Below are 16176 nucleotides of genomic sequence, written 5' to 3' on the forward strand. Positions count from 1 at the left end.
AGTTCTGAAAAAGCAAGTGTCAACAAAGTATTTTGCCATACCTGATCTGAGGGTGGCAGGTTATTTGTACAAAGTGCTCCCTTTGTGTGCAAAGCATTCTTTCTCTATAGTTTCCATCACCACAGTTCCCATGTGTGTGTGTGAGCTCTATGTGTGCACAGCATGAGGCCAGAGAAGAATAGCCCGATGCCTCATGCCCTGTGGTCTGGTCACTGGGGCAGGGGCTTTACTACTGCGGTTGGTGGTGTGCTGTGACTGGCTGCAGAGTGTAGTCTGTAGCCTATGTTCCACTGCAGGAAAGTGGGTGAGGAAGAGGGGTGGCAGGAATGAAATTCTCTGCTGTTTCCCTCTCCCTATTGTTTTCCGGTACCTGCACCAGCTTTGACGTTGGCACTGGGAGTGAAGAGTAGGTGGATCAGCCCAGGAGGAAGATGGGATTGGCAGCATCAGCGTGCACCATATCCTATCCCCTTTCCAAGTCTGATCCGCTTGTGTGGATCATCTTGGATTTGTGCCAGTAATATTGCTGATGGATCTGAACTGATCCATCCTGGCTGCTAGGGCTTATCCCGAGGAGACCTCCAGCAGCCAAAATTCCCCCATCGGATGCAATGTAGCCTACACCCCTGCCACTGCATTGGCATGGGGTAATTTAGGTTGGATTGGGGTGTAAGATCCTTATTGTCCTACAAGCCTATATAGACAATCACTTACTGGTAGTGGTGGATGAAAACAGTTGTGTTTTTTTAATGGATTTAGGTGTTTCCAAAGTCAGAAGTACAGAAAGCGGTGTTACGTGTTTTTAGTCAAACTTTGCATTATAATTTTAAATTTTAATCGCTTTAAAAGTGTACTACGTGTGTGATATAGGTGGTGAATGTGTGAGTGCATTTATACAGACACACACACCAAATAAACTGGTTTTATTTTTTCGCAGGTTTGGGGTTTTTTTGTGTGCATTTTTACAAAAATGAGAAGTTCAGAAAGTGGTATTATGTGTTGTTTTTTTCATCATCACTGTTTTCACCCACCTCTATAGGGTATGTCCCTCATGTCTATAAGAGACAAAGCAATATAATCCTAAACTGCAATATCATTATCAAAACGACGACAAACTAATGCTTTGATGTTGCTTCATTAGATGAGTTACTTATCTTGCCAAGAACATAAATAAAAAGAAGAGGCACATTTTAATCATTAAAACACACATTACTTGTGTCACAGTTGGAATGTGCTTGCATGCATCATATACGGATCCAATTTGCCTTATGGATCTGGCCTATCATCATTATGATTTATCTAATCAGAGATATGCGTGAGAAAGTCTCCAAGCTGATAAACTGCTTGCTTCATCTCCCAGCTGCTGAGACTTCCAGCAAGGGCAATTACTAATTTAATACATTTACCAGTGCAATATTTTTAATTATTTATGACACTAACAGTTTTTCTGACTTTATTGGATTCACAACCAAGTCACCATCTTTTTACCTAGCTTGTTGCCTACTGAATCCAGCTTACTATAATTCAAAAATACTGCAGTCCAATCTATATACTTTTAAAGCAACAGATGCTTCAAGTATTATTTATCACTTACATCACACTTTGTGCAAAGTGCCCCTTCCAATCCTTATATTCCAACAAGCCCTTACGATAGATCAGAAATTCAGTAAAATGTTCCTCCATGTGTTCTTCTGAGTTACTTGTTGCAATCTTTGGTACTGTCCCAAGTAGATTCTTTAGTATAATATTTATTTATTATTTAAGAAATTTCTATCCCACTTTCCCCACGCCAAAGCAAATGCCCAAGGTAGCCTATAAAAATCTATAGTGAAGTACAAAGTATCACAACAGGTAAAAAGAAAAACATCAAACAAAGCATTAAAACATTAATTTTAACATTACACAGTGAAACATAAACCATAGCAGACGAAAATCTAACAAATATTGTTGAGCCATTGGGGAACAAATTAGTTCAGGGAAGCAGTCAAGTCACAGCAGTATTTCAGAGGTTCAGAGAGCAAATATCCATTCAGCAACCAAATGCCAAACAAAACTGGTATGTTTTGAGCCCTGGCGGACAAACATGAAGGACGGGGTAGTTCTCAATTCCTTGGAAGGGAGTTCCATAATTGTGGCGCCACTACAGAAAAGACTTGCACCCGATCTCTCACTTGGGACAGAGGGAAGAGCTCCTTCAGATGACCTAAAAGGGTGGGCTGAAATGTATGGAAGGAGGTGGTCTTTCAGATAGCCTGGACCCAAATAAATGGAGGGCCTTAAAGGTTAGAACTAGCACCTTGAATTGGGACCAGACTTGTTTCAAAACTGTTTAAAATGTGAACAATTAGATCGACAGTCCACTACTTACCATCAACCCCCAATACAGACAGACAGACACACACACACACACACACACCTTAACTGATTTTGCCAAGTATTTTAGTTTTACCTTGATCTTTTCCAGCCTCATCTAAATGATGGAAGTCTTTTAACATCTGAATGTTAAAGTACCCCTCTTGACAATGCTGTATGACTTTCTTTGATCCATTCTTGAGGAGATAATCCACTAGTGTGAGAGACTTGTACACGTGCCTCCAGTTCTTTCCATGGTCATTCAACCTGTGCCATATCATGTCCATGATCTCAGAAAGAGAAACGGCATTGTATGTCAGGTCACTTATCTCTAACATCAAAGAACTGGAAGGGCCCCAAGGATCATTAGAAGTGGCTTCTCTGACTTTAATTTCGGCTTCAGAATAATGCTTCACAAAGTTCTTCACGTGCCTTCTGAGTGCCATGGATGTAACAAATGGTTGCTTGGTTTACAAAACTGATGAGAAATTACTAGATGTTATCTGCTGTTATGTAACTCTCTCATTCCATTCTCTCTTGCAATAAACTATGAACCTGCAAACAGAACAGTGGAAGATTGACATGTTACCATTTGAAGTTTGAAAGAGAGAGTAGCTTTCATGGATTGTCATTCCTTCAAGGTTGTCATTCCTTCAAGACATGATGTTGTCATTCCTTCAAGACATGATGTTTCTGCTTAATGAGCAGCTGTATTACAGACAAGTCCAAACAGAGTGGCAACCCAAATGGGCTGGAGATTGTGTTTACAGAACAGTCTGAGATAATTGGGCAGCAAGATAATTAACATAAGTCAATAGTACTAGGACTATGAACAGTGCACTCGAAAGTACAGTTTCAAACTGCACTTGAAAACTATACAAACCCAGCAGGGAAAATTTTGGATTATCTATAAAAAGGGACAGCCGCTGCTGAAAGGCTGTTGATTCTGGATCGAATGGCAACCTTGCCACTGATTTGCTGACTGCGGTATACCAGAACAAAACCTACTTTTGCTCCTGCAAAAAAGCAGCATGAACAAAAAGAGATTTAAAAATGCTGTTTTAGTGTTTACTGTTAAAATACCTTGGCCATGCATAGAAAACTAAAACTGAATTCTCAGTTTTGATGCTACATTTCTGATCCCCCAAACCAGAGGTGCCCAAACCCCGACCCGGGGGCCACTTGCGGCCCTTGAGGCCTCTCAATGTGGCCCTCAGGGAGACCCCAGTCTCCAATGAGCCTCTGGCCCTCCAGAGATTTGTTGGGGTCCATGCTGACCCGACGCAACTGCTCTCAGTGTGAGGGTGACTGTTTGACCTCTTGTGTGAGTTGTGGGATGAGGGCTCCCTCCACTGCGTGTTGTTTCACATGTGTGATGTAGTAGCGGCAGCAAAGGAAAGGCCAGCCTTGCTTTGTGCAAGGCCTTTTATAGGCCTTGAGTTATTGCAAGACCTTCATTCATTCATATAAGTTCACCCTTAATATATTCATTTATGTAAACTTATGTAAATTTATTCAAATTTTAAATGTAAATTAATTCCTTTTTCCCCTGGCCCCCGACACAGTGTCAGAGAGACGATGTGGCCCTCCTGCCAAAAACTTTGGACACCCCTGCTCCAAACCATGGTCTGAAAGATCATGCTGTGAGCTTCTGTATTCCATCCTCCCTTTCCTGGTTAGCATGACATGATATACCATCCAGGTTAAGCACTGATTAGGATTACCTCCAAGCAATGATTTGCAGATTTGATTCAAATCTGATTTGGAAGCAATTCCTGACCCACAGTTTTCCCAACTCTGACATCCTGCAAAACTATAGTTATGTAAACCTGAAATGCTAAGAAGTTGTTTGTGTGCAACAGGAGAGGGGAGGATGGAGGAATGCGGGTGCCAAGTTTGTGGGGGTTCTTGGCCAACTGGCCTTACAAGCCCCCTAAGAAGCAACAAGGGAGGAGAAGGCATCACCATCTTCTTTTACCTATAATGCAGTGCCCCCGGCCTCACCTTCATGGACACAATAGAGGGTGGGGCATTGCATTAAATAAAGGAAAAAAAGATGGTGCAACCAATCCCCTTACTGACAAGCGCTTCAAGTAATCACCATTGCTGTTACTCTCCCCCAAACTCTTGTGTGGGCTGATAAGTGCTTTCAAAGACTTTTCAGCAGTCGCACTACTGAAAGTATGGCCTCTGTTTCAAGCCATGGATTTGCCCAAGTTTGGGACTACCGCCACCAACCTTGTGATTTCAAAGGCTTACAGCTTGCTCTCAGTCTAATCCCTGTGTGGATGGATCAGAAATATGGCATCTGACTTGAGCCAATGCTCTGCTGTGCATTAAGTTACTTATGAAATTTGTACAGAATTTCCTGGTGGCTGATCTAATGCCTTAATAAAAAGGTAAGAGTTCGCACATACTCAGCAAGAAAAATAATTTCAACAAAGAGCTAGGATGACTAGGGCTGTATTCCTATGCACATTTACATGGAATTAAGGCCCACTGAACTCACTGGGACTTCCTTTTGAGTAGACATGCCTAGGTTTGTGCTGTAGGTGCCTTGTTTACCCTGCTGTGCAGATTCAAGAAAGAACTGCAGGGCCACATATTTTGCATCTTCAGAATATGGATGAAGCATTTCTTGTTATTCAGCATTCCAAGTGGCTCTAAAAGAAAAACCGGAGCCTGACAGCCACTGTTAAACTGTGGAAATAGTATTGCTGTCCTGATTAGCTCAACTCTGTTGGGTATCACAGCTGGTGCCAGCACTGGGGGCTGTATTTGGGTTGCTACAGTGATGGAATTTTTTTAAAAAAGCATAAAAACCGCAGAAGAAAAATCACTGTGAATTGCTAGTTCACCTCTTTAGGAAATGTTCCTCCTACTCCTTTTGCTTCATTTCATTAGTTAGCACCAGAACGGGTAGGTCTCTGCAATTCCTGACCAAGTCACCAGAGAATACTGCCATGATCATGAATCAAATTGATTTCAAGCTCTGACATGCATCCAGCCTTGGCTTGAGACACAATCTGTAATCAGATTTTACATGCACAAATGGAAAAATATTAAAATTCATCACAAATGTGTTTGTTTTCCCTCTTCCCCCCACCCCCACACACACTTTGTCCTTTCTGACCACTGTTATACATTCCAATTAAAGGTGTTTGAAATGTAGGGTGAAACAGGCGTTTGAAGCAAAAAGTCAAAACGTTGCCTTTGGAAGGCTTCAAAGTACAGTACAAGAAGATAATAATCCTTTTGATCAAAAGAATGCACATCAAGTAAGTTAGACAGAAAATATATGGGTTTAATTAAGATTTTGTGGAAAGAAAAATCCGACACTAAGAAGCTGGAATGAAATCTTTCTTAGGAGAGAATTACACTTTTTACTACTTGCCAATTCTCCCTTGTTTGCACTTCAAAATGCAGTTAATTTTATCTGTACTACTCCTGCAGAAAAAATTTTCATTTTGTAATTTATTTCAATGAATCTATTAAAATTTTCAATCAAAAAGATTTGCTCTTTGCTTTGGTATGCATCATTCTTTTCAGGCAGAGCTGAACTTTGACATCAGGTACACAGCAGCAGCAAATATTGATCTGTTTCTTCACAAGACATTTATCGATAACAGTTGGAATCACAACTTGGCTACAAAGAGAAGTTTGGCCCGACTGCCTTTTCTGAGGTCAGTCCAAACCTGTTGTGATTTTCAAGAAAACATCTTTGATTTACTTTTATAGGGCTCATCTGGCCCACAATCCAGCTAAATTAACCCGTATATCAGTTGTTTGGCAGAGAACACTCCATACGGTTATGAAAGTCAATGCATACAATACAATAAAATCAATTATAAACCACCAAAGTAACAATTGGAAAGCCAATGAAATATTCAAGAGTACAGTAAAATTCATCTTCCCCAATGCTCACCAAAACAATATAGTGTTAGTCAACCTCTTAAAAACATTCCCTTCTTTAGCCAGCATGCTATTTCTTTACCCAGCGTGTAATGAGTCTGTGGAACTCCTTACCACAGGATTTGGTGATGGCATCTGGCATAGATGCCTTTAAGAGGGGACTGGACAAATTTATGGAGAAAAAGTCCATCACCGGTTACAAGCCATGATAGGTATGTGGAACCTCCTGATTTTAGAGGTAGGCTGCCTCAGACACTGGGATACAGATCTCTTGTCTTGTGTGCTCCCAGAGGCATCTGGTGGGCCACTGTGAGACACAGAAGTCTGATCCAGATAGGCCTTTGGCCTGATCCAGCAGGGCTCTTACGTTCTTATGACATGGCAGATGCAAGGGAGGGCACCAGGATGCAGGTCTCTTGTTGACTTGTGTGCTCCCTGAGGCACCTGGTGGGCCACTGAGATACAGGAAGCTGGACTAGATGGGCCCTGGGCCTGATCCTGTGGGGTGCTTCTTATGTTAACAAAAATCAAGTGTATCTGCAAAATCTCTCCAGGGAGGGAGTTCTATACACTGATTCTCATTGGTTTAAAAAAAAAAAACTCTGTACATGGGCAGAAGCTCAGGGTGTTGACACATTTGTGGAAAGATGGTGATCTTTGTACATCGCACAAATCTGTGCAACTGCCCAATGGTGAAGTCCTCCAGGGGGCAATTTTTTAAACCCACATTGTTTTACAGGTGGGTACATAGCAGCCCTTTATACAGCTCCAGTATCACAAAATTAGCGTTGTGTGTGCCACAGTAGACAAAATGGGGGAATACACCAAGAATAAAGGTCCCAAGCGGGGAGTCCCTCCCTTGCCTGGGCTCCCTCCAAGGTAGTCACAGCCCCACACAGCAGACACCATTTTATTTGGCCTCTCAAACTCCACACACTGTACCCCCCCCATCCCTACCTGAAGGAGCAGCTCAACTGCAACAGTTAGAATGCTTCCTTGCTGTATTCAAACTGCCATCAATCACTCACAAAGCACACACCCCCTTCTGCTTCTCCTCCAATCAGAATGTTGATTGCTATAGCCCCGCCCCCTCTCCTTGCAAAGTGTTGCCTTCAGGTTCTGTCAATCATTCAGCTAGCCCTGCCTTTTCCATCTCCCTGGAGGCTGCTTGAGCCCTAGCAGCCTGGATAACCTTGCAACAGCACAGTGATTTTCTTGAAGGCGTGCAGTGTGCTCCCCTAGGAGAGCATAAGAGGCTGTGACCTCCATGTTGCATGCTGTACCCGTCACTGGGTGTGTTTCATGACAATACTTACTTATTGGGAGAGTTAGGGCCCAATCCTATCCAATTTTCCAGTGCCAGTGCAGCCGTACCGGAGGGGCATGCGGTGCATCCTATGGTGCCGTGGCGTGGCAGTCACAGAGGCCTCCTCAAGCTATGGGAACATTTGTTCGCTTACCTCGGGGCTGCATTGGGGCTGCACCGGTGCTGGAGAGTAGGGAAAGATTGGGCCCTTATATTCCACCTTATGTGGTGTTTTGCAGCTGGCAGTGCTTGATACAGGTTGCAATCCTATGTGCACTTTCCCGGGAGTAAGTAATTGAATGCATTGGAACTTACTTCTGAGTAGACATGTATAGGTTGTACCCTTAGATCGCTTTTGAACGTGGGGGGGGGGGAATCAGACACATTGTGCAGGAAAGGTCCTATGAATGGCCATCAGCTGTGATGTTGAAATGAATCTCTTTGTTCAGTGACAGCATATTTCTGGATACCAGGGGGCAGACAAACAAATAAAGCCTGTTGCATTCATGCCCTCTGCCCTCTTGGTGGGCATGCATAAGGCTGATTTAGGGCACAATCCTATGCATGTCCACTCAGAAGTCCCACTGCATTCAATAGGGCCTACTCCCAGGAAAGTGTGCATAAGATTGCAGCCTTAGACCTTTGGTCTAATATCTTGGCATCCCACAATCTTAGCACATTGTTTTTAATGAGAAGCAGCTAAGGAGAGTGGCAATTAAGAGCAGAAAGAGCAGGCTATTTAACCCTCTCTCTGCCAGCCACTAGTCTGCTGAAAATCCCCCTTTCTAACTTTTTTTTTACCCCTTGAAGGCAAAAGAAGCAGAGGCCTGTCAAGAGACTGTTCTTGCGTTTCCTGTGCTATGTCTAGCCCTTAAGAACAGAAGCAGGTTAATTTACTGTATCATTGGTAGTAAAAGCTTTGCTGAGTCTTCTACAGCAAAGACAGGATTGCCAGACCAACATTTGGTAAAGTTTGCAAGTACTGTACGCTGCAAAATGGTTATGGCTGTTATTGATCAAGATGATCAAGATTTTTACAACTGTATGTATGAGCACATGGTGAAAGAACTGTATATTTGTAGCTTAGAGATAAAAGAAGACCGGAAGATGTGAGAGCGGTTCCCCTCCCCATCCTGATTATTATACAGAATAGAACTACTTTTTTTAACCAGATCTACCAAAGATTGTCTCTTTTATCCCTGTCATACGACAGCTAGAAAATCAGAAAATTACACCTTTCTTATCCCTGCATTGTCATGTCAAGGATAGCTGCTGGTCCTCTTGAATTTTGGACTGTTGCAAAGCTGTTAAAGGTAGATGGGGGGAGGAAAACAAGGGGGGAAAAGAAGCATTGGGTTCAAGTTTCTGGAAAACAGACTTCGGCTGGATGGCCTAAAACACTATTTTACTGAAAACTGTTGAGTTATAGGACATGTTGTCCTGTGATATTAGCCTGAAGTAGATGTTGAGATCTGTGCCCAGAAGCATGGGTGGGGCGGCACTGAGATCTGACTGGCACACCCTGCTGCCAACCTACTCATAGTGCCTCCTCGCTTTTCATGGCAAGAGCACTTGCCTGAAGAGAGTATATGGGATCTTGAACTCTGATGCTCTAGACCAGCAATTTTCAATCACTGTGCCACGTGTGGCACATTGGTGTGCCACAAATGGTTGGCAGGTGTGCCATATGAGTTTGGGGGAGGGTCATATATTAGTAGGACCATTGGGGGAGCCTCTGGCCAGCAGTATGGTGTGCCTTGTCAATTGTCAAAAAACTTGACAATTTTAGCACCTTCTCAGTGTGCCATGAGATGAAAAAGGTTGAAAATTGCTGTTCTAGGCAAAAGTAAAAACACAACAGGGACATGGCTTACCAGTGCTCTTGTAGAAGTGCTCACCATGGAGATTCTCCATGGCAATAGTATTTCTGGGCGCAGGATTTGGAACACAGGGCCTCCTAGTATTCCAAATCATTGGGCGGATCATTCCACAGGTACAGCATTTGTTGCTGCAAACAAAGACTGGACTCAGGATGGGTGTTGGGGTAGGGCCTACTGGGACACTCTCGCTTCCCCTGACCACACATTTCTGTAGGTAGTTTTGAATATAGGGTTATAGTGCAGTCTCCTTCTGCGGAGGAGCATCTCTTGGGTATGATTTCAAAGCATTTGTTTCAAGAAGTTTCAAGAAAACTGCATTAGATTATCAACAGGTTCTATTCGATCTGATAATGAATGTCCCTTAGATAGTGTAGGCTTCAGTGATCTTCTAAACCAGCCCATTGGTATTTTTAAACCAAGCCTGGGAGACTCTATGATGTTGTGCAATAAGAGGAAACCCCTTATAATATAAAGAACATGTGGCAATCAAGTGCACAGGGAAATTCTCAGCCTCGTGGGACTTTAAAAAAAGCCCAATATATCTCTTGACAATAAAAAGAAATAAAAGAAAACCACAACAGTTCACTAAGCCTTAGCCAACACCCAGCTTTCCGAGATGTCACATCTGAGTTCCTTCATGACTTGTGGTTTTCTTCTTAAGTGTGTGATTGGCTGAGCCTTGAGAGAGAATAAAGGGGGAGAGATGTGAGTGGTGAAGGCTATGTACGATTGTGAATGCGTCTGACTTTTTCTGTGCTTGAAAAGAGCTTAACCTGAAGGAGAGAACATACATGGTCGCGTTACTTGGTCATGTCTTATGAAACACAATGCCATCGGCACCATCCCACTTCTGTGTGAGTGGGATCTAATAAACAGAAGCAAAGTGGAGAATTTATCCTGCCAAGTCTTCTTTCAGAGGTATGTTGTTTGTGTTTATGTGCAGTGCAATTCTATGGATGTCTACTTAGAAGTAAGTCTCACTGGGCTCACTGGGGCTTACTCCCTGGTAAACGTGTTTAGGATTGTAGGCTTAAATGTTTTTATCAATAAAATTAGTTCAAACCTTAGTAGGGCACAATCCAAAGTTAAGACAACATGGAACTTAGTTGTTGTATAAGGTTTAAATATGGTTGGCAACCTTCAGTCTCAAAAGACTATGGTATAAGCCTACAGCACCCGGTATTCCCAGGCGGTCTCCCATCCAAGTACTAACCAGACCTGACTCTGCTTAGTTTCCAAGATCAGACAAGATCAGGCATCTGCAGGGTAACAGTTGAAACTGGCAACCAAATTAGCCCTGGCACTGGGAAGCTTCTCGGCAGATATGTGGGGAGGGGGTGCTTCAATCTGGATCCTAAACTGTCATAATGATTTTTATCATTTGCATTATGGGCCACAATAGTGGGGGAAACAATGAATGAGCTATTGCAACTAGTGCTGATGCGTAGCGGGTGTGGCCCTGGTCAAAACCCTGCACTGGGCTCTCATGGCAACCCCAGTCCACATGCCAATGACATATCAAGTACTACCACTGCCACCAGCACTAAGGGTTCAGGGCTTAGTCAAGAAAAGTGGACCATCTGATGGCAGTGTGTCCTGGGCCAGTGTCCACTCTTGACACCAGACCTGGAGTCTGCCCTCCTGGACAAACAAACAACATCCTTGTTTCATTCATACTTGTAGTGTCCATAGACCGTTTAAGGAAAGCATATTTGACTGATAAGGGAAGCAGTACCATCAGAATGTTGAGAGTGTGTGTGGTAAATTTTCACACCAATTTCCATAATTTGTGCTCATGAATTATGAGAAGATTTTGATATTATTATAAATTATCCTTTCAATGGAAAAGCAATTCAAGGGGAAATGCTCTTATGTTTAGTCTAATCCAATAGACTAAATCCCCATAGACTATGTTTAGTCTAATCCAATAGACTAGATCAGCCCCTCTAGCCTGATCCAGTGGGGCTGTTCTTATGTTATGTTCTTATGTTCTTAATACGCGCTTACTGAGAGCAAGCCTCATTGAATAGAATGGAGCTTCTGAGTAGACATGTATAGCATTGTGCTGCTAGAATTCTTCCTTTCCTGTGGTTGTAAATTTTAGTTGCCTTCAGCCAAAATTTGTTGCGTGATTTGAAACAGGAAAAAATGAGAGATGCAGCATGCTGGTAGTGTGATGCTGGCACTGTTTGGACATCACAGCAAACCATGCATTTATCCTGGTTCTGTGCAATGTTCCTGAGCCTCAGAGTCATGCATTCCTCCCTTCTTATGGCGAACTAGTGGAGGAAAGTTTGTACTTTTTAGCATAGTTCAACTAGCCTGGAACCTAGTCTCTTCCTAAATTATGATTAGAACAAACCAGGAACCTGCTTGGTCGAAGCCAGCAGTCTCCAAGTGGAGAGCACTGCATTCCAGAAAAGGCTTCCTTGGCACAAATGGAACACTTGGTTCCACTGGGGAGCCGCCTCACTGTTTCACCTATCTCCCCCAAACTGCATGCAGACCAACCGAATCTGCCCGGAAATCCGGGCACAAAGCCTGCTGGAGGACTGACCCCGGGAGCAGCTGGCCAGTGCGCAGTTTGGGGAGATCTGTGGCATGGTAAGGAGGCTCCTCAGTGGAACAGAGTGTTCCACTCACCCAGGGGATGGATTCAGCCATGCACCAGATCCAGCCTGTAGATACAGTATGGAGAGCCCTGGTCTAAACCATGATAGGAAGTAGAAACCTTCCTTCCTTTGTGCACCAAAGGGAAGAGAGCACATGCAGGCCTGAAGCTCTGGAATATCATGAGAAGCCACAATAAAACCGTAGTTCTATACAACATCTGGACCAGACCATTGTCTTTCTTTTTTCCTATATTGCAAATAATTTGTGAAGAAAGAGCAAGACTTTTAGGGGGACTCGCAGCTCCACTAAGCTTCCTGCCTAAATTCTTTTCACACTTTATAAACATTAATTCGATGAATCTGACTTTATTTTCCCATGTAAAGTTACAGCTGCTCTTCTAATGAAGTTTTCAGATCTTCCTGTGGTTTGCTCTGCTTTTTCTGTCCCATCTGTTTGTCAAATTAGATTTCTGGATTAGATGAGCATTTTCCTGAATTCCATTATCTTGCAGTTCTCCCATTTATAGACTTGGGCAGTCTCTCTTGGGTTTGCAGCTATTTTTGGACCGAATCCATTTATTCTTCCTCCATTCTGGGCCATTTTCTCCCTGGGTAAATATGACCATCCCAAAAAATTAACTTGCTGGCTTCAAGGCAGCAGAAGGCCATCCAACATGGAAAGCAGCCTCAAAAGCGTCATTTCCACCTGGAATCCAAAGGTCTGAAACTGCATGAGGTTTCTCATTCAGGCATTAATTTCCCTCTTTATCACCCTCAAATGTGATCCCTGATGTAGGTAATTACTGGAAGGCAGACACAGGGGTCCAAATAATGCTAACGGGTTGGGCTGTTCTCTCTAATAATATCCCCTATCCAATCTGCCTGATAGTGATTCTTTACACCTCTGCTGTGATTAATTCTACTTCTCCTCTGGACTTCCCTGGAGTTTTGAAAAGCTTTTCTTAGAAAAAGAGAGACAAGAAACCTTGACAATCTTTGCAGGTAATCATTCACCTGATTAGAGGCCAGCAAATGAGCTCACAGGTGGCCTTTCATTCTGGCACTTGCAGCCGGTCAAAATAAATATTTATATGGTAACTTTCTGTCAATGCTTAAAAATTTAAAATGCTTTTTTTAAAAAAAATACAGAACACAAAATAATGAAACAATTAACAAAGCAAAATTATCTCTGCTCATCAGGTGGCATCTTCAGATGCCGAGGGTAGGAACTCTCTGGATTGTCCTCTTTACTAATAAGGATAAAGAAGGAAGGCATTATTAATCTTCTGATTTAATTGCCCATGAGGCCTGGAAATGTGCATCCTTATTAAATAATCATGATCCATTAGCCTTGGTGGTGTATCTATTATATTTTCAGCTTCTTGTACTCCATACCATGCGCCATGTTCTAAACGAATATGACAGTAGGTAGCTTAACTTTCTCATTTTCAGGATGTGTTGCCATTGTGCACGTGTTGCCGTCGCTGCCCGAAATGGTTCCGATGGTGATTGGAAGGAGCCGTTTACACGGCACGTTGCAGCACAGGCAGTACTTACTGCACCACCACCCCATAGCTAGGCCACTACTTACAGCATAAATTCCTGTCCCTCATTTCAAATTGCTAAATAGTGCTATTTATTATTTATGTGCAGTATATATTTTGGCATGTTTCAAAACCCATTGGGTCTTATGTATGGCCCTCTGTCTGGGCAAAGCTTGGGGAGGGAAGCTATCTGCATTGAAAGAGTTGGCCATTGTGTTCCTTGACTGAGTTCATTTGGGGCATGTTGCTACCCAAGCCTTAAGTACATTTGCATGCTGGGTCCACCCTCACCAGGCTGGTTGCCTCCATATGTAAACTGAGATGCTCTGAAGCCTTTGGGGTATGTTCTTGCCTTGTGTGCTCTAGCCTTTTTGTAAGTTCTCTCTTGCTCCCTCTTGGCAAGTGCCTTCTTTCTTTCACATATGCCCTCCCCTCCCCTTCAAATTTAATGGGCTTTTTACTAGTGAGAAATAAGAACAGAGAGTACAGCAGTTATTGACATGAGATCGATTGAATAGTTATGATGGTTATCTTTCAAGTTTCACAAAATGAGCTTATCCCTGTGAAATGATTGTGAGTGAGTGGATAAGTGACTGGGTATTTGTACACTCTTAGTGTTGGCTTTGGGTTAACTATAATGTTAGAGGCAGCTGCTAATTAAAGCAGCAATGGCAATGGAACGATCAACAAAGCAAAGTCGTTAAGTTGTCCTTCTGCAAAAATGTTAAATCCTTGGGGAAGCAACTGATGTTGCAAACAGTTGAGTCTTTGGAAGTACAGTTGTTATTGTATGTCTTCAGATTAGACAGACATTTGGAAAGCCATTTTAAATACATCAGTAGAAGAAGTTAACTTCAGAGAATTGTTGAGCAAAAAGATACACTATTATGGCATTGAGGTTATGGGTTAGCCTTGTTGACCTATGAAAGTGGAACGAACCTGAGCAGACTGTCTAAGCAACATGGCAGAGAAAAAAAACTGTATTATCTTGGCATGGCAAGCACATGTTGTTTGAAAATAACCTTTGCCATTTTACAGTATGCTACCTTTTCAAGATATGGCAGAAGAAGTAACAGTTAAACGGTCATCTCCTTGCAAACCTGCACCTCCTGTTTTTTTCCCCTGCTCTTGTTTTGTTGGTCCGCTTTAAATGCATTACATCAGCTTCACATACAGCAGAATTTTTTCTTTGTCTTACCGACTCCTTAAAAAATACATACCTTGAGTTTACGATCATTTCCAGCAAAGTGTTCCAGTCTTGCCATATTTTAAACAGAAAAATGTCGAATTGCCTCCTATTGAGTCTGCCCATGGGCCTGTTTAGTTCTGTACTGACTACTCTGATGGGGAGCCCCTCTCCAGGGTCCCAGGCAGGGTCTTTCCAGCCCTATCTGAAGATGCCATGGACTGAACCTGGGACTTTCTGCATGCAAAGCAGGTGCTCTTCAAAGGAAGCCCAACAGAGAAAGGAGACAAAATTATTATTAACGGTTATATACTGTACATCCCAGAGCATTTTGGGCAATTGGCCCTCTGTCAGAAGACTGTCAGAGGATTATAATTTCTGAGACAGCTCATTCCAAAGGCGACCACCAATCTACTGAATCCTGTAGTTAGTGTTAGTGGTGGCTAACATTGTACTTCTACAACTGGTATTAATAAGGACCCATCAGCAGCAAAGACAAACGTGTCATGCTGGACTAGACAGACAACTAATCTGATTGCAATAGACTCCTCTTGTGTTCTTGTAAGGGGATTAAAGAGATTCATGAAGGATAAATCTATCAATGGCTATTAGTCGAGATGGCTATACAGAGCTTCCATGCTCAGGGACATTGGGCCACTAGATACCTGTTGCTGAGGCGCAACAGCTCAGAAAGCATGTACAATATTCATGCCCTGCTTGTGTCCTTTCTGGAGGCATCTGGTTGGCTATTGTGAGAGGCAGACTGCTGGAGTAGATGAACTACTGTCCCTTTCAGTCAGGCTTTTCTTATATACCTGCTGTGTGACCAGGAGTGACCAGGATCTCTGTCATGTATCCAGGCCTGCATTGCACCTTTACCTATTAGTCAGTGTGAAAACTTTCTGTAGAACAATCATGTGTACCACATGGCCATAATCTCCAAAATATGACATAGGAAAGTAGGTAAAATTCATTTTACAGTCAGTGTAAAAAAGGCTTTCAATGCAGTAGTGAGCAAGCCAGATACCGCTTTCCATAGAATTTAGTGGCATCTTCTCCCATAGAACTTTTTTAATGCAACCTGGAAAAACCATTGTTTCCATATCATAATTGCACTTCATTTGCCCTTTTTACCACAAGTTTTCATTACACTTTTCCCCTCTTACTGGCTAGACTGCTCACATTAGAAAAGATTAATGTACGTAGTTTTGCAAACCAGAGAGCACTATTTAACATTTATAGAGAGCTGTATATGCTTCCTATTGGATTATGCATACTCAAATTTTCCCAAGGTGTATGGATACATGTTTCCAAACTCACATAAGTAGTTTTAATAAAATCCTATAACAGAAAACCTTAATTGTCCTCCCTTACGAAACCATAT

At 42.6% G+C, this 16176-nt stretch overlaps 2 protein-coding genes across 2 annotated transcripts in view; one reads left to right on the top strand and one right to left on the bottom strand.

The window, feature by feature from the left end:
• ENTHD1 (ENTH domain containing 1) overlaps positions 1-2801 on the bottom strand; it is a 38595-nt gene extending 35794 nt beyond the window's left edge. The window contains exon 1 of the mRNA XM_066634472.1: positions 2450-2801. Coding sequence (XP_066490569.1) covers positions 2450-2798 — 349 coding nt within the window. The 5' untranslated portion in view covers positions 2799-2801. The remainder of the gene's footprint in view (positions 1-2449) is intronic.
• Positions 2802-10245: 7444 nt separating this feature from the next.
• GRAP2 (GRB2 related adaptor protein 2) overlaps positions 10246-16176 on the top strand; it is a 68379-nt gene continuing 62448 nt past the window's right edge. Inside the window, exon 1 of the mRNA XM_066633566.1 lies at positions 10246-10368. The gene's annotated coding sequence lies outside the window, so the exon portion shown is untranslated. The remainder of the gene's footprint in view (positions 10369-16176) is intronic.

This window comes from Tiliqua scincoides, chromosome 7, assembly GCF_035046505.1.
Source record: "Tiliqua scincoides isolate rTilSci1 chromosome 7, rTilSci1.hap2, whole genome shotgun sequence".
In the NCBI taxonomy this organism is placed as follows: domain Eukaryota; kingdom Metazoa; phylum Chordata; class Lepidosauria; order Squamata; family Scincidae; genus Tiliqua; species Tiliqua scincoides.